General features: G+C 42.6%; 1 protein-coding gene across 7 annotated transcripts in view; it reads left to right on the forward strand.

Moving 5' to 3' along the window:
• Positions 1-19,358, forward strand: part of LOC111837360 (LIM domain-binding protein 2) — a 58,694-nt gene extending 39,336 nt beyond the window's left edge. The window contains exons 4-10 of one of the 7 annotated variants that reach the window (XM_023799376.2): positions 510-632; positions 5,411-5,494; positions 8,811-8,934; positions 11,093-11,146; positions 12,057-12,190; positions 13,662-13,691; positions 16,424-19,358. In XM_023799376.2, coding sequence (XP_023655144.1) covers positions 510-632; positions 5,411-5,494; positions 8,811-8,934; positions 11,093-11,146; positions 12,057-12,190; positions 13,662-13,691; positions 16,424-16,654 — 780 coding nt within the window. In that variant the 3' untranslated portion in view covers positions 16,655-19,358. Of the gene's footprint in view, positions 1-509; positions 633-5,410; positions 5,495-8,810; positions 8,935-11,092; positions 11,147-12,056; positions 12,191-13,661; positions 13,743-16,423 lie in introns of all 7 variants that reach the window. The other 6 variants (XM_023799377.2, XM_072706961.1, XM_072706962.1 and 3 more) reach the window with 6 other exon arrangements.
• Positions 19,359-19,483: the final 125 nt, after the last annotated feature.

A 19,483-nucleotide genomic window follows, 5' to 3' on the forward strand; every position in this document is an offset into this window, starting at 1 on the left:
GTACGGCGCAATACTGCTAAATGCATAACATAAACGCAGTTGCAATTTGGTAATTAATGAGCATGTCGAAGGCAAGCGGCTATGCATGTGGCAGATTCAAGTTATGTGCAGCCTTCCATTGGATAACGTCGTTCTGTGCAATGTCAAATGCTTAAAGCGATTCTCATATGTACACGTTACTTTAGGCATCCGGCTGTGATGGACTGGCACCCAGTCCTGAGAGAGACCCTTTGTCGGCTGAGATAGTTTCCAAGTGCCTCTATCAGCCTGTACTGAATAAATGATTGGAAGTGGATCGATGGATTTCAGTCACATTTTTAAGATGTCCTGTTATTTCATCCAGGGCGACCTCCCTCATGCCCTCTGCATTATTGCTTAGGGTTTAGGCTCATTGTGAACCTACTGGATAAGTAGTTATGGATGGATGGATGGATGGATGGTTTTCAAAATGTGGTGGTGAAAAAACATTTTACTATGATAACCAGTGCGGTTCTTATTTTTCCCAACAGGTTTGTACAGAAGGGCGCCTGATTCTCGAGTTCACCTTTGACGACCTTATGAGGATCAAGACGTGGCATTTTACAATCAGGCAGTACAGAGAACTCGTCCCCCGCAGCATTTTAGCTGTGCACGTAAGTTTCTCTTGTGAAGTACCACGCGTCTTGGTGCATTTGTGATTTACTTGGGATGGATTCCAGTATGCCACTATTGAGGTTTCAAGATGGAGCCCCGACCCAGTTTTGAGTTTTCATGCTTATTTGGACTCCATCTCAGCCATCCCACAATTCAGGCAGATTTCTGTCATCAAAATACCTTCAGTGAGTGACTGAGTGCATGATTCTGTGGGTGCCCAGTCTTCACCTTGGGTACTTTCTACAATATAATCTGCCTTAGAGCCATTATGGGATTAGCAGTGTGGGTCTATGAAAATTGAATAATGTCTCATCTAGAGTCTCACTATGTGCAATATTAATATCAACATTGCATGTTATGCATTGTAATTGTCACATCGCAAGAATCACAGTAGTCAGCTGGTTTAAGACAGTAAGTTATGAAAAAAACATTTTTACTGTGTCATAAGAAACAAAACATAGCTAATTTTAATGATCATTCCTTTAAAAGATTATCTGTTATCAGACTATTGATAGATCATATGTTCTATTTGGCTGTAGTCTGAGTAAATTTCAACTCTTTTTAAAATAAATATTGTAATATTAATCAGAAATTCAAATATCACAATATGAATAATTTCCAATATCGTGCAGCCCGATAGTCTTATCCAACATTAGTAAGTGATCATTGTGTTATCAAGCAGTGGGCCAGATGAATTTTCATTGAAAACCTAAGGAAGACAAGCTGTAATACCAATCAGTGGTGGGGTGTCTAAATTGCCTTTGAAAAAGTCAGACATACTGGGTTTTTAACAGTTAGCAGTACCGGGAACCACAATGAAACAAAGAAGCAGATTCTTTTTCAGATCAAAGTCGGCATAAATTTTATTGTAACTTATCACAATTCACAATGAAATGAGGTACTTGGCTGTCCAGTGCTGCGTCACACACAATAAGAAGAATCTAGCTTGAATCTTCACTCTACCACACATGGCCAGACTACCCTTATTGTATTCTGGGAATATTATGAGGAGACCCATAATACTCGGAAAGGTCAAAGGTTAAAGACAGTGAGGATGAGGAGCTACAGGGTGGACAAGCTAAGTTATCATGACAATGGACAGATAGAAGATGTTCTTGTGAATACTGTCTGTGTAGGTGCTAGAGTCAACCACATGTCAATAATAAAGTAAGGATGGGTTATTGTGTTTCCACCGTCCTTGCCGACACAGGTTAGATTCCCCTTACTGTTTAATCTCTTACTCAGTCCAGCCATATCGATATGTGTATCTCGTTAAAGAAAATCATGGCCGGCCGTTTCCTCCAGATAGAACGATATACCTTGTAATGAATTAATTTGCCTATTCACAATGATTATAAAAAATGTAATTGATTCACTAAATAACTAAGTCATGTTATTTTTAAACGGATGCCAAATATTTACTATATTGATACGATTATATTGTTACGTTTTAACTACGGAAATATCCAGTTCTTATTGTTATTAACAGTAATATTAATGACCAATGACATTAGTTCTGAAATCGCCTTAAGTGTACAGTAAACTCAAGACTCCTCTGCACGTTTTGCTGTGTGTTTGTTTTCAGATTTGTTTCTTATTGTTCATTTAATGAGGGGAGTCGTCTGTTGTATAAAGCTTATGACTCATTATGTTAAAGAAACATTTTTAATATATGGCAGAAGCTCTGTGCACCTCACAGTCATCTGCTGTTCCCATTTTTAACAGCAAGGAATTCTGCTTTGTGAAAGGAGAACTCGTGCCCTTTTTAAATGCCTTCTTACCGCACTGTTTATTTACACGCATAGCTAATAAAACGGTAGTGCTGAAAAGCATGAAAATAGTTCTTTATCAACAATTAAAATGAAATGATAAGATACTAGTATTACATCGCAGGTAGATTAAAATTGTGTCAGTGCAGGTTTTTACTCATTAGTTTGCAGTTTATATCAAAGCCTCTTCTGGAATAATGAGCGTTATAATTGGCCTTCAGGGTATTTGCCCTAATTCCAAACTGAAAAATAGAAAGGTATTGTTGAAGCTTAACACTGATATACCCCTATGAATGGTTGGAGGTCGTCTCTTTCTATTGTGACCGTATTTGGTGAGGAGCGAGGAGGTTATTCCTGAGCAGGCACTAAAGTCAAGGTTTCTTGTCTTTTGACTGTGTCCACGCTTAATGCATCCACTGTGCTTTAACTGAACATTTGTCTTGAATTGAAGAATTCAGAGACTCTCTGTCTTTTAATTTTCAAGAAAGTAATGAAGAAAGCCTCGGTACTAAATGCAGAATTAGAATTTAACATAATTGGCTTCTTAATGTACTATTAATAGGCACGTTTAATTCCAAAATGTTAATTTAATTATTGCTTGTCTGTGGAATTATGATAATGTATGTAGTAGCTAATACGAATGCTTTTGTACGAATGCTTTTGTTAAGTAATGTTTATTGTAGTTGAGCAAAGCCGCTGCCATTTATTTATCGACGGCTGACTTGCATCGAGCCATATTCTTCTCGCTGGTTTTGCACCTGCGTGAAACGGGAGAGGTCGCGAGCCGCTATGCCTTCATTAAGACGATGCTGGCGGGAGCCGCTTGTTTACGGCGCACGGAACCCCGTCTCCATTGCATGTGCCGCGCTCCAGCGGCGTCACGCCGGCGCTAATTTTAGCTGTTTACCCTAGAAGCACATCGCACCGGCGTAATTGCTGCCGCCACCTTAATGATACTCCGTTTACGCGTTTATCGCCGGCATCTCGGGCCGCTACCTGCGCGTCTGTTTCGCTGTGGATAACCGAACAACCTGCTGTCTGCTCGCACTCCCAGCAAGACACTCAGCAGCCGCACAGAAGCAACAATTATTACCTGGGGGGGAAAATAGGGGTTTTCAAATGCCCAGCACAGGAGGGATCTGTGTTGGGTTCCTGCAAACACAACATGCTCTCCAGTATACAGTTCCAGATATGATGGAGGGCCATTACTGAATTCCCTTGCTCGTAGAATTTTTATTTTATATGCTTTGTGCAGTGCTGATTTGTTTTGTACCTTTAATACTATTATTTGGTATCCATACCAGGTACATGGAGTAAGGTTTTTGCTCCCTATATCCTCAAGGCCCATTTAAGGTCAAGATCTCAACAAACCGGCTGGATAAATGATGCGATGAGTACATTTGCCTGATTCTGTTAGAGAAAGACTCCCAGTTTCTCTGGCAAATGTTTATGTTGGATGAAGGCCATCTTGGGTTCATTTTTCTCTTGCCTTGTGTCGTGCATCCATTAATAAGTAGCCCTTCACAATAAAAACTCAAGCAGGATGATTTTCTGAAATGTATGAATTATATTTCTCAGAGTACCTTTAGACACATGCGGGCATTATCTTTGCCTTACCTGCCAACATTTAGTTTAGAGAGTTTTTTTTCCGGTGGGGTGGGGTTGGATAAAGAAATAAAACTGGTCGAGTGAGTAAATAAATAAATAACCATGTTTGTTTATTTATTTATTTATTTTCATTTATGTTTTGAGAAAGCATCAGCATCAATTTATCACAGATGCATTGCAGTTTAACACTGGTACAAGCCTGTGCACTCCCCTTTAATCGGATTGTGGGTTGCCAGGTTGCCGTGACAGATGGGCTGAAATTGTGTGTAGTGCATGGATTAAGTGTCTACATTGTGTTTCATAGACGATCTGGCAACTTGGGTAGCGTCAGACGAACATGCAAAACTTACGGGTCTGTGTATGACAACTACCCATAATAAAGTTTGAGGGCCATTGAAATTGCGAATTACGAAGTTTCAGGGAGATGCAACAAAACGGGAGGGCTCAGGGAGATGGCTTTGGAGTATAAGAGGAACCCGGGAAAAGAGAAGTGTTGGCATGTATGATCATTGCCATGTAGCCATCCATAGCATCCCTCAGCTGAAGAGCTAGTCTTTCAAACCGTTCTAAGTGTCCACCTGCCATGCCAATCCAATGAGAGCCAGTCAACCCCCATTAGATGCCAGCCCTAGCAAGCTTCACTAACCCCTCCCAAGGCACAAGGAGCATGTAGAGTGGTGCATGGGGGAGGGGGGGGTTGCTAACGGTGGAGCTTGCCTAGGGTACTACATGGCCTTAGTCCGGTACCATAATAATAATAACGCCATACAGTAATAATAGTACCATAAACACTCAATGGCAGTTGAGTAAATACGCAGATGAACACACAAGTTGCGCCTGCAAATTATTGCTTTGTCGAACCCTGTACTAAATTTGTGGGAATTAGCAAACTTTAGTTTGTGTAAAATTAATTCTACTTCCTAGGGAGTAGATGGTCTCAGTTAATGCTGATGCGTAGCCTTGCACTTTGTGATCAGGCTGTAGGGTCTTATGAGTCATAAGATGCTATGAAAGAAAAAGAAAAAAAAAAGCTGTTTGTTGGATTCCTTCTTTATCTTTGAATCATCCAGCCATGAGGTTGTGGTACGATTTTATGACAAGTATTTCACAGGGCTGCGGAGCTGTTATGTCACAGGGGTTGCTAGAGTGGAATGTTTCAGGAATGGGGTCATTGAAACAACGAGAGGACCCTACCACAACGCCCTGCCCGAATTGGTTCCTCGCTTTGTTCCTCGATGAATATTTCTGCCAGAAACAGAGACAGGGAGCTGCTCTCGATCTAAAGTACCCGAGAAGCAAGCATCGTCTGAAATATGAGCGATGTAATTATGTAGCCTTCAGAGATGGTGCCATGCTTGGTTTGTTTGTATGCCGAACATCTTCTGCGCTCCTCTTTTCAGGCACAAGACCCTCAGGTGCTAGAGCAGCTGTCGAAGAACATCACCCGAGTGGGTTTGACAAACTTCACCCTAAACTACCTCAGGGTAAGAACATCTCCAGGGCTCTTACAGTGCTCCTCGATAGACCTCCATCCCCTTCTGCCTCACTCAGACCTTTGTGTCCATGACGGAGTGTTAAGCTTCTTGGGCGGCTCGCTGGGCAAGGTGCTATCTGGTGTTTCCAGTGTGACGTTTACCTCTGCCTTTGTCAGTCTGATATGATAACTGTAAAGAAATCTAATTGTCAAAATTAGGTTTTTTATATTTAAACACATTTGCATTGAAGTTAGATATTAATCTACCATAAAGATATTAAGGATGGTTTTCACCAAAACATACTCAAGTCGGGGTATGTACAAGTATTGTGTGCCTTCGTGCATTTCATACATAAATTGGGACAGTATGTTTTCACAAAGGTGAATTAGAAGGAAATGCATTTAGCATTTAGGATTTAGAAAATTCACAGCAGTCCTTACCACTGATGCACCTTGTAAATACAGCACAAGTGGCTCTACCCGTGGACTTACTTAGTTATTAAAACCCAGTGAAACTCATCCCACTGCAGGGCAGAATTTCAGCCCTAGTAATGGTCCCAGGGGGCCACACATTGGCAACCCTGACATCATCTAAGAAGCAACTGTTGGCAATTGTCTTGACAATATTAGCATGTTTATGAAAGCCTACGTTCTGAAAATATTTGTGTGTTTTGTTCTCAGAGTCTTGCGTAACCTTCCGTCTGGTCCTTCCTTGTAAGCCCTAAAGAGCAGAAGAATGCTCGTTGACAAATCTGCACTTTGAAAGCAAATGTATGTGTCCCAGTTGAATATGTATGCGTGTTTTTTTCTTGTCAGTGCCACCTTTTATTCTATTCATGAGATTTATCAGTGTCAGTCTTTTACACACTCTGCTGTTTCATCCTGAGTGTCGCCTTTTGTGCCTTGGAACTTGAAGGAGGGTCCCGATGTATCACAGACATCAAATTGTCAGTGTCTTATATCCTGTGAAAGCTTTACATGACATTTCTTAATAAAACATCAAACGCTACTCAGCATTATCATAAACAGTGGAATCTGAGATCAGGTGGTTTGTAGCTACAAATTATAAAAGACAAAGTCACAGTTAAAGCACACTGGGACAATATTGATGCAGCTTTAAACTAGTTTGGTAAACTAATAATTAATTCAAGCACCAAGGAAGATACGTATAAAGAGTTGTTTCGTTTAGTGAAGATTTTACAAACCTGTGACAAAGACTCTTAGCCTGTGTTTCCTGTCTGGGTTGACATAGTCTGTGCTCATGCAGGAAAATTTGGAAACCTTTAGAAACCGTAACTTCACTCTATTTCTGTCGAACAGGTCTTTACATAAATCTTCACTGACCGAGCAAATCTTTTAGAACAAGAGCAGTTTAACTTGGACCGTGATGACAATGTTGCTGCCTGTATGGAGGATTAAGGTGACAGAGGTTGTGTTGAAAGTAGACTCACCTTTGACTTTCAGCAACATTCACATGCAGCTCCAGTATCTGCTGGCAACACAAGCACTGAATCTATGTGGCCTAGACACCATCAGAAGCTGTGTGAAGGGTGGCGTTCAATGACAATAGCCACTGGCACTTTCCCAGACCTCTGGCTATGTTGCTTTTAAGCATCAGAAATGGAAATCATTGGACTTGAATTAGGTATTAATCTGAGCACATAGTTGGGCCCATTCAAATAGTGAAAATTCGTGGCTAGCTGAACAGGAGTGGGCTGACACCAGTCAGAAAAGGCTGAATTACCAGGGCATTGAGAGAGAACCACAAGAAACAGAAAATGTGGAATGGAGAATGTTCAAGATGGGGTTCGGAGTCCGGTGAGAAGCTTCCCAGAGGTAATGGTCACCTACAGTATGCCTCTCCACACCTAAGTAATCAACAATCTGACCTTGACTTCAATGACATCTTTTACATGAGCTCTGCAGTGGTTGTTGAAAAGATGCAATATAAAATAATGAATAAGTTGTTTACTTTGGGCCAAAAAAAAGAGAGATTAGGAAAATGGCAGTCATTACAGTACATTTCAGGCTGTGTGAACTGTGTAAATCACCACGAGGTTGAACAGGTGACAAAATAATGTTTGTGGGTTTGATCTGAGGGGCCACATTTTTTCTCCAGTGAAATTAAGTCATTGTTGTCTTTAGAAAACACTATTTCCCCCCCCCCATCCTGTGTGGCGCTTAGTGATTTGAAATAGAGAGACAGTTGCCTGGCTCAGGGTCAAGGTAGCTTCCCGGCTGCCGTCTGATTATGCCGGGTAGCTTTTAGGGTTATTAAAGTGGCAGCCTTTCTATAATTCAGTCTAAAAATAGTCCTCCTTTTTGTTTTTTCCTTTTTTTTTTTTTGTTTGAGTGAAAACACAGGATCATTCTTGAGCTCTAGGCTCAGGCCACTGCAAAGAAGGAGGATGACGGAGGTGAAAATCCCAATCCCCGTGTAGCCCGGGGGCTCATTAGCCATACGAAAAATAATCATACGTGATTCCTGATTGACCGCTGCTGGAAATGCATGGGGAGGGAAGCAGCCTGAAGTGCAGACGACGTACTCGGCCGGATGCCGACATATTTCGAAACAGCTGTAATCTGGACAAGTATTTAAAAAACAATAGATGTATCAAATGTGGCCGAGATTCGTATTTGATCAGGATGAATATTTTGAATAGGGGCTCACATGCAACCTAGTAACAGAAGTGAGCGTCTCGTGCCAGATAACATTCGCCTCCCTGGAGACCTGCATCACTGGAGACTGCTTTCGGGAGCACCGTGTGTTTTACGGTGCCTCTCTTGTTCGAGAACGGCGCCAGGTGTTCTGTGGATTCCTGCGCAATGGTAACCATATGTTTCCCGTGACGACGTCGTGTCGCGGCGTAATTTGTGGGTGGACATCCGTCTGGACGTCTCCAGCTCAGCACTGGGCGTTTTTTTTTTCCCCTTCATAAGATCTGAATCCTTTCTACTTGGGGATTTTATCGACAGCAGGAATGAGGGGGAGATTAAAAAAAGTGACTGATTTATCTAGTGGCAAAGATTGTGTTTTGTACACTTGGCGTCTGTCTCATTTATGCAAACTTAAGAAAATCTTTTGTGGTGCAAAACTGTAGCGTTATAGACAAAAGAGCAACAAAGGGGCATCTTGAGTCTTCTGTTGGCTTGTTGCTTATTTATTCTGTTAGCAAATGGAATGGCAGGTTTTTATAATGTATCATTGTTTCGGCACGTTTGATTACATTGTTTCACTTTTAAACTGTTGACAGTTGTCTCAGCTCTGGTGTACACTGCAGCAGAACTGCAACTCTAACATCCGTGACTGAAATTTGTGCTTACAGCTGTGTGTCATACTGGAGCCTATGCAGGAGCTGATGTCCAGGCATAAAACCTACAATCTCAGCCCACGGGACTGCCTGAAGACCTGCCTGTTCCAGAAATGGCAAAGGATGGTGGCCCCACCAGGTACCACTGAGTGCTTTGTGAACTCACGTAGCTGTTGGCAACTCCTCAGGCTTTATTCTTACTTTATTCTTATTCCCAGGGTTAAAGAAAAATAGGTTGCCTTCTCAAATGAGGGTGATCTTGTATACATTTGATTTGTTTATGTAAGGGAAGTGGGCTAATGTTTGTAATGCATGTGTGTATTTGGTTGGGGTGTGAGAAGGTGTGTGTGTGTGTGTGTGTGAGTGGGTTTACCTATCCTTATGGGGACATAATGTCCCCATAACATGATAAATATCCATTTTTTTGCCTGGTCCCCATAAGGGAAAACTCTATTTTATAAAAATCGGTGACTGCTATGAAAAAACTAAAAATGCAAAAACTCTTGTATTTTGTTAGGTTACTTATGGTTATGGTTAGGGCTGGGTGGGGGTTAAGGTTGTCATAGTTAGCGTTAGCATTTTTCCCATTGAAATGAATGAGCGGCCCCCATAAGGACATGTTTATCCTACACGTGCGTATGTGTGTGTGTGTGTGTGTGTGTGTGTGTGTGATTTCTGGTGCATCTGGATGGGTTTCAGCAGGAGAGTGAGCATGTATGTATGTTGGTGCACACGGATGTGGAGGGGGGGTGATTATGTGTGTACTCACTCGTGTGTGAGAATGTAAATATCACACAAGATCCATGTAGCATGGAAATCAACAGTGTTGTGTACAAGTACCTGGTGATGATCTTCTCTTCTGTCAACATACGGGAAAAAAATTCTGCCCGACACCAACTGCCCCCCCCCCCACACCAAAATAACAACAATGACATCTGCTCCCTATTAAAGACCTAAGCTCCTACAGGCAGAGCTCTAACTGTTAATTCATTCATTATCTGCCGCGTTTCACCCAATCAACATTTCCTCGATTTACAGTCTCATGCAAGCCGATTATTACCGAAGCTGCTTTCTGCTAATTTCCGTGTAATTTATTTATGAAGCATGGAACCGGTCAAGGAGGAATGTGACTCAGACTTCCCCAGACTTGGAAGTGAATCTCTGGTATTTTGAGCAATACCTTCGAATGTCAAGTTGAACATGTACAAAGGATATTAGACAGAAATATTTCTACTGGAATTCTGAAATACACATTTTTATATTTATACATTATTTTTGACATTTCTTCCTGAGTATTACTTGAAAGAGAATGCAAATTCTTTGTTTTTGGTCTTAAGCTGCTATCCATTTTGCTACCAAAGATCTCTAATTTCCTTGTTACATGTAGAGCTGCCTGTTGTTCTGTGCTCTATGTTCATCATATCAAAGCTGATCAGTCATTACTGTTGTATTCTTGTCATTATTGGCAGGCCTGTTGCCTCACGTTTATGACGGACATTAAAAAAACAGTTTTGTAAAGACGGAGCAGCATTTGTATGATGAACTGAGTGATAAACTGAAATAGACTTTAGGCTAAGATATTATTAAATGGAGGCTCCCATATGTGTGTCACATTAATAGGGTATTTGGAGGTAAATATCTACTTTTCACACCTGGTTTAATAATTTAATGACCTGGAAAAGACGGTGTAAATTAAAGAACTAATTTAGAACTGGGAGCAATCAAACTGAACTATTAAATATTGAGCTTTGGTATTTTGGTGGACAGACAACCAGTCTCATATTATTAATTAAATATAAAATTCAAAATATCTCCCCTAGTGTGATTAGTAAGAACCTCAAAAATGTATTTCAATTTCAGGCTACCGCAGTAAGTCACCATTTCTAGAGTAACTGTATACTGTGTGCTAGAATATGTTATTTTTAAAAAATGCATCTTTAGAACCCATGACGTAAAATTCCATAACTGAATCACCGTAACTGTGTTGTATTTTCTCAGTCACGCTGTAATCAGTGATTTATGTGTAACTTGCAAATGAGTTAAAATATGACCGTTATCTTATTATTTGTCTAATTGAATTGCTGAAGAACACCTGGGATTCCATGAAAGTTTCCGATTGATAAGCCCCATATATATAATAAACAAACAGTAAATAGACACCTTACCTGCTGCAGGTGCGCGGTGCATTATAATGTCATCCTTCGTTTCCATGGCTTGTCATGAAGGTCTTTGTGTGTCTCTGCATTATGGGAGGTAATTACTTTAATAAATACAATTCCCTCTGGCTCTGATTTCAGCAGGACACCCACAGAACTTCAAAACGGAAATTTTCCCTACGAATCTCAAAAAAGGTACTTTTTCGTTTTTTAATGAAAAATGTCATGCCAAATAGAGTGATCAAGCCACGCATTACAATCAGTCACAAATGGAATATCGTGAAATACATTTTTGTGCCATGAATGCTCAATCCCTATCTCAAATAGCCCAGTCAAATTTATGCCCATTTCCCGAGTAGCGATCTGGGGCTGTATTTGGGATATCTCTCCTGCATGCCCGCAGAGGTAGTCTGTGTTCAATTATGCTGTGGCCTACCAGTCACTTTTGAAGTTCCTGACTGGTGTAATCAGTAATGCCACACCACCAGAATGGAGCAACAAATAGATCCAGTTATAGCAGAGCTATCAATTTGTGAAGTGAAACCATTTTCCACCCCCCGGAATTAATTCACATTAAATTAATCTAATCAAATTTAGCCTGCATGATCTGTCTACAACAGTTTGCTTACTGTGTTGTTTTTTTTTTTGTTTTTTTGAGTTGTTGAACATTTATGTAAAAACAGTAAAGCAAGGGTTTGTATTTACTAGTGCATGTCTGGGGAGATGTTAAAATGGTGACAGAACAAAGCGTGAATTAATACCAAACGATGCAGTGGGAGAATTTCTTCTTAAGCAGACATCTCTAGATGACAGGATGTATGATTAATCCATTGTTTGCCCCGCATGCTGACACATGTAAGAGCACGCTCTCTCTCTCTCTCTCCCCTCTCTCTCTCTCTCTCTCCCTCTCTCTCTCTCTCTCTCCCCTCTCTCTCTCCTCTCTCTCTCTCTCCTCTCTCTCTCTCTCTCCTCTCTCTCTCCCTCTCTCTCTCTCCTCTCTCTCTCTCTCTCTCTCCCCTCTCTCTCTCTCTCTCTCTCTCCCTCTCTCTCTCGCGCACACACACATTTTTTTTTTCCTTCATTTTTTGACTGTAACATTTGGTAGCAGAACCGACAAGACAGACGGCGACGAAGCGACGGAAAAGGAAGAACTCGGCCAGCAGCGCATCCAACAGCAGCGCGGGGAACACCGGCGGCAAGAAGCGCAGCCCAGCCAACAACTTCAACCTCTCCAGCCAGGTACCAGTAAGCACCCCCCTTCTGGCCTGCCCTCATCTCGTCCCTGCAGGCACACACACGGGCTCACCGACCCCCCATGCCCTCATACATGCACAAATGAACCTGGGTACTTGCATGTACAGTAAATGAGAAACCATGCACAGGTGCATATACAGCTATACTGAAATGAAATGAAATGAAATAAAAAGAAATGAAATTAAAGGAAATACTGAAATGAAATACTGAAATGAAATTAAAAGAAATGAAATGGTACCAACTTAAATGTGATGTTAGCATGTTATAGCATGCTGTGGCATAGCATAATGCCATGACATGCTAACATACTATAAGATAACGGATCACAATATCCTCATGCGCACACAGTCATGCACCAAAACCTTGGGCATAAAGGTGAAATACAAATATTCTTCCGTATACACCGAAAACAAAAGATACAAATTCAGTTTCCCTGCTCTCGCTTAGATACCATTGCCTTAAAGCTAAAGCAGATTCCCTCTGGGGACAAGGTGCTACAGTACAGCAGACCTCAGTGTGATGTTGGCTTTGCGCACCCCTGAGATTCACCTCCAGATGTATGCGAAGGCAAAGCTTTTGGTGCCTGTTTATATTTCCTGACTGCGCCTCCGTACCTGTGCAGCAGACGTCCCTTAAAGACCTGCAGAGCTCTGCCATATCTAAGCACAAAACATAGTTCAGACATTCAGAAACTCAAGTCCAAATGTGAGGCCAAATTCTTATCTTCCCAGAAGTACCGAAGGGGATTCATACTCATCAATCAGTATGTTAGTCAATGAATTTCTACTTTTACAACCAAGTGGGGGCAAAGGGCCTTATAATACATTTTCCAGAAAGACAGAGACAACACCAATACTGGGGAAAAAAACCTGAAAATCATTTCCTGACCCCATAAAAGAAGGTGATTCAGTAAACAGTCCCAGAGAATGAAGTGTGCCAACGCACAATCCCCAGATAACAAACAGCAAGGACCTCAAGTCTTTCTGAAAGAGGAGAAGAAAATAACAAACCTGCTACCTTCAAACGTTACTGGATAATCAAGGTTGATACTCTTAACATTGCTCATAAACACGCATAGACCCTAGCAGGGCCATAGTATCACAGCAGTTATAGCAAGAGAGTGCCAGTCCTCTCCGCATGAGCAATAATGGTGAAGGGCTGGACGGGAGGAGGTAATGCCTACTTTCCCCAGTCCCCTCTTACCCGTTTCTCTCACCAAACATTTTGCCCAGCTGGTGCCAGATTCATTGCAGTGTTCCTCTTATTCCCCAGAGGGCGTTCCTTCCCCTCAGAGCAAGGCTACGTAAAGCTGGCAGTATACCAGTGTGTGAGACCGCGTGTTTCGGCTTCCGAGCCTTGCTGTAAAACGGTGTTTTGGGGCCTGTTCGTAAATGAAGTGAACGAGGGTGTTTCTTGTGAATGTAAGACTTTCTCTCTCTCTTCTGTCCACCTACAGCAGCATCAGGATCCTGTCCAAATGAAAAAAGTATGAAAAATGCATAGTTTGGTGTCTCTCATTGCATGCCCATTTCCAGAGGCAAGTCTGAACTCCGTAGCTCCTTTAAACATGGGTTTCCTGGGGGGCTAGTGGGGTCCACGGCCTCCTCCATTGTCATATATCTCTGTGTGGAACACGACAGCTCATTACAGCCCCAGTGCCCACCAACCCCCCCCACTCGCCCCCCCCCCCATTCAGATGTTGACGCGTTTCGACAGCAGACAGAGGAACACATTGACTGCATATGTTGCACGTCTGCCGGCTTTGTGGGAGAAGTTGTACTTTTGCGGCTGAGAACACGCCTACGTGATCCCAATAACAATGCAGGCGTCTCTGCATGGTCGTGACGGGGTGGTAGGGTGGGGGGGGCAGGCAGGCAGCAGTGTAGTAGTGGGGGGAGGGGTGTGTGAGCGCATTGGGTTACTCGCGATGAATCGGTAGCATATTCAACACTGACCTCTGCTGGCAGCTACTGTGAACTGCGCCCGCTGGCATGCTCTCCTCCCTTTGAGAACGTGGCTCAATTCCATCAGGAGGATTCTGTGGACGTCCGCCTTTATTTCCCCCCATAAAAACCGCTCGCTGCCGAACAGACCCCAGTTTCCGTCTCAGAGCTAAGGATGGGAACGGCCTCCTGTGTGTTTTGGGCATCTCGCTGCTCCCCTGGTGTCGGCCCCGGTACCATCCCTGTGGTGCGGGCCTGTCAGCTTCTAGCTTGAAGCCCAGTTAGTGTCAGCCCAGTGGCTGCCTGTAATCAGGTGGGCGGGGAGCATTAGCGATGCAGTTGCCATTCGCACTGCCGCACCTCCTAGCCCATAACGTCAGCTGGACAGATTGTCTCTCTCGCACAGCTTGGCTCTGCATCCTTTGCACAGGGGTTGCTGACAGGCACCATACAATAACAGATGGCAAATTCGGGGCTTGTTGGCAATCAGCAGGTTTTTGTTAATGACTTAATTAGCTATGCAAATTATCGAATCAGCGCGCATATTGTTATTTTGTCAAAACCTTCCCAAAATTAATTACCATAATCAAGCAGCAGAGCTATCAAGTGTATTGGTGGTAGCAGGGGGATTGGCGGATAGAGAGGGGACCCTCTCGTTTTTTTCGGGCACGCAGACACGAGAGGCCTCCCTCCACACTGAGCCTGGCGGAGTTGAGCCGGCACGAGCGAAGGCTGACGTGCGTCACACGCACTCATGGGATCCAGGCTGGCTAGGTTACGGTCTACCCCAGTCTGTTTAACAGGGAAAAGCCAGAAAAGGCAGCAGCGATTCCGGATCTCGCATGTGTGCTAGCAAATAGGTCTGAGTGTACATATGCGCTGTTTATGTCAACAGCCAACAACTCAGTCATGCAATAATGGTGCGCTGGCATGTCGACAATACAAGGTGTCTGTCTACCATGAGTTTTGCTCTAGTGAAAATTCCAGTTGAAATTCCACATTTATTTCTGGCAAGTTTTTGGAGACTTTGCTGGCAAATCAGCAGTAGGTCAATATGTTCGGCCCATATTGTACCTGTAACTTTACTAGGTGATGAGTAATTTAGAATAAATTTAAGATCTGGTTTTGCAGCCAAGGTTCTGGTTTCAACAGGAATTTTCCAGTAATGTGGATGGAGGGGGACTTGAGCAAATGGCGATAAATGTTCTTCATCCCTCAGACCAAGCAAGCACAGCTAAGCACGCCGCAGAGAGTTCATGCTATTTATGCTACAGTTTGAGGCAGCTTTGTGATTGGCCAGATGAGGACATGTGGTTATCTGTTAGTGAGCATGGCCCCGCCCACTGCATGGAGAGCTCCACCCCTTCTGTCAACATCACAGAGACAGGGACCACATCTCTGCCAAAGAACCCTGCCTCTGTGGGCCTGTCTGCAATTCAGTTAATCTATTTTTTTACCTGTTGATTCATTTGTTAATGTTAATATGGACGTTGTGCTAAAAAAGTATCATGGGGAATTGGAATACTTCTTGTTAACATAGCTAAATAAAACCTAGTGCAATTTATTAATGTAAGTTCACAAAAGCCCCACAGACTGACATAAATCATGGTATAGCTTAATACCACACCATTGTTCAAGCTATAAAACACTGAGTGTTACTTTAAAGAACCACCAAATTCCCAATTATTTTGTATTTGAGCTTAATTAGCTACTAGTTCATATTCCACTTGACATTTTTGCCAGAAAACAGTGTAAATTTATACAACTGGCGTTGTTTTTCTGGAATGTAAGAGCTTCACTTTTAAGTATTACAGGACTACTGATATGCCATTAAATTGCATCCCATTGAAAGGGCTTTCTGACACTGTAGAGTTGCAAATGGAACCTGCACAGTACAAACACTAACATAAAAGGATGTTGTAGTGCCCTAAAGTATTTCACAGTCCACGTAAAATGTAAAATTCCTTGACGTGTGGAAGCTTTTGTTGTCGTTGTCTCTTTAACTAGGTGTACTCTGCCTGTCTACTGTGTTCCGTGTCTCTGTTCTGACAGGGCACAAAGTGTTTCTCAGCAAAATCTGCTGAACGGCTTCCTTTATGCTGCAGAGACACAGAGACCGGATCAAAATCCCAAGTAAACGTGTTTAAGGCAGCGTCACATTTGGTAACGGGAACTCACAGAGCTGCCGTCTGATTGGCTGATAGCTTTTCACGTAGCTTGGCCCCCATTGGCTCCCAGCGACGCATTCATGCCGCCCCTATCACTCTGTCGGCAGGATGTGATGGTAGTCGGAGAGCCCACATTGATGGGCGGGGAGTTCGGAGACGAGGACGAGCGGCTGATCACGCGGCTGGAGAACACGCAGTATGACGCAGCCAACGGCATCGACGACGAGGATGACTTCAGTGGCTCCCCAGCGCTTGGCAACAACAGCCCCTGGAGCAGCAAACCCCCCAGCGGGCAGGACACCAAACCGGAGACCACGGCGGCCCAACCCTCGCAGTAAGGCCATGGCCATGCCCTCTGACCTCATGCTGCACTCGGTGGGCTCCCAAGGTGCAGTACCCATCCCAGACACAAGGGGGCAGCAGCCAGCACTTACCAGCTATTATTTTTGTCCTCTCCCTGGAGCAGAGCGAGGAGAAACCTCAATATAAATGCTACAAAACAATTTCTTGCGTACACACATGCACGTGTGCTGGAACAAGAACAAAACGCTATACATATATACCTGAGGCCACCTGATTGCCTCCCTTGTTACCAGCAGGAACCAGCAGTCTGGATGGTCTGGCCAACACAAGACTTGCTGATCAACACCGGCCTCACTATCTCTGACGAATTTAAAAAGAATAAAAAAAGCTTTAAAGGCTCCTGTCTGGCAGTCTGTGACTTTTAAAGGGATCTACCCACGAGTTTGCTTTAACCCGGATGGGAAGTTTGAAAACGATGAGTTTGAGAACGCCGCATTTGTTTCAGCATATTTGCGTTTGCATTGCAAAGCAAATCTTTTATTCCAAAACAAACAAAAGTGACTCATCTTTTGTTACGTTCCTCCATCTGCTTTGAGATTGTTTTTTTTGTCTGGAGTTGCCTTTTAAAGCACTGCACTTGTTTTCTACGAACCAGTTACTTTTCTTTCGCGTTTGTTTGTTTCTTTTAGCCCTCGTCATCAAGCCTACCTGTTACTATCAGGTTGTAAATTACGTGTGAGTGAGAAAATGATGCTGAATATGAAGCTCCGAGTTATTTCTATAGTTTTAGAAACTCTGATTATGTGAAGTAGTCTTTTAAGATATTGACTCCCAAACTGAATAACACACTGGACAAAACACTTAAAAATCTGAACTTTTTGATTTTGTTTGATGAGGTTTTGCCATAGTCATTTACGTATGATTATGTGTAAATACCAAAAGTCTTAATTTGGGCATGGTGTGTCCTTCTTTGGCTTTACTTCCTGCTTACTTTGATGCCTCACTAAACTCTTTCTGATCATTTTTAGTAGCCCCACTATTCCACTGGGATGCTCTGACTGGTGATTCTAAAAGGCCCCTCTGTCATCCCCTGTTCTTGTGATCTTGTTAATCCTTGAAACGTAGTTTTGGGTTAAGGTCAAAGCTCTCTGAAAGCCACTCTTCCCAAGTTACATTTTGCAAACCAAAGTTTTCCCATTAAAAAAAAATCGCTGAGGACTCCAGTGACTTTCAATAGCACGGCATGTATAATGCTCATATTATCTGTTTTTTTTTTTATTATTGTCATTGTTATGGATCCAAAAACAACTTCCAGTCTTGGGTGCACTCGTATATCGAACAGCAAATGGAGAAAATAGAAGTGGATGTTTGAAGATTTTTGAGTTTGTGTGGTTGGTGTTTGTTATGTGACTTTGCATCAGATGGATGTTCCAGTACAGTGAATTTGGAGCAGGGACTCGTAAGGCTGTTCTGTGTGAAGTATGCTTCTCACCAGCTGTGTGGGAGTGATTTGTAGTCCCCAGTTTGTTCATTTCTCCCCTTATATTTCCCAAATCCTCCTTCATCTGCTTGAGTTCTGCTCCATGTTGAACTACTGAGCTCATTATCAGTCTGGGGCCTGTATATTTTCTCTCTGTTTTTTTTTTTTGAGAATATTTATATATTTTCCAAAATATATTTTAAAACAGTGCTTCTGAACCCGCTCCTCAGGGACCTCCATGCGGTCCATGTTTTTGCTCCTCCCAGCTCCCTGCCAGACAGTCTACATGTTTGCTCTACCAGGGACTGGTAGGGAGCAGACAAAACGTGGACTGTCTTGGGGTTCCCCGAGGACCGGATTGAGAAACACCGTTTTAATGGTTTTCTGTGTATAGTTCCTTCAGCATCCGAAAAAAAAAGTCAGTGCATGACAGTGTGACCATACTTAGGATGCTCTGCACGCCACCGTGAAACACACTGCGTCATGTGTTCCTCCCTCAGCCCTGCTGCAGCGTCTGATCCAAACCCCAGACTGAGACCTGGTGTTAGACACCTAGCCTGTCTCTGTGCACAGTCTGCATGTTGGTGCACATGCTTTCCAGCCCCTTCATTACTGGGGCTGCCCTAGAGCACTGATCCAGCCATGTGCCTGTCATCGACACCATCTCTTCCACACTGTCTCCAAATATATGGCAACAGTCCCACTATTGCCAGAGAGCCAATGCATGTCAGAGGAATTAAAACATATCACTGGATGTGCCATTTAAATGCATGAACATTACTCACAAGGTCAGTCTTAGATATCTGGGTTTTTTTTGGTTAAATCACAGACAACAATGCATTTGTTTTTTATAAGTACTATTTTCTGATACTCGTGTCCAGTATGGTATGTTTTTCAGGTTGGGAACGCCATTCAAAGGTCAAAGCTTTGTAAATAAGCTAATGAATCAGACATCTTAAAGCCATTGAACCCATTTCTTAGAGAATGTGCGGGCTTTTCGTGTTTTTATTGTACTTAAATTGACTCTGGTGTTTCTTTGATCCTAATTGTCATTAACCCTGGCCTCAGCTGTCCTCTTTTTATAACTGTGTATTTATGTGTGCATTTATAAGAAAGGAAGAACATTTCTGAATTTGTTTGGTCCCCGTATTGATATTGTTCAACACAACATGTAAAATATTAGCAAATATGTATGTCATCTCTGATGTATTTTACGTATGCTTTGCCATTTTGTGTGCCAATAAACCATGCTAACCCTACACGGTTCACCAAGTTATTTCTCCCATATGATTCACTAAAATTAAGAAGTAGAATAAAATAGTAGTAATTTATTCATCTGCATGGGGAAATTGTATAGTTTTTACATATATCATCTTGCTCTCCT

Source organism: Paramormyrops kingsleyae, chromosome 25, assembly GCF_048594095.1.
Source record: "Paramormyrops kingsleyae isolate MSU_618 chromosome 25, PKINGS_0.4, whole genome shotgun sequence".
In the NCBI taxonomy this organism is placed as follows: Eukaryota; Metazoa; Chordata; class Actinopteri; order Osteoglossiformes; family Mormyridae; genus Paramormyrops; species Paramormyrops kingsleyae.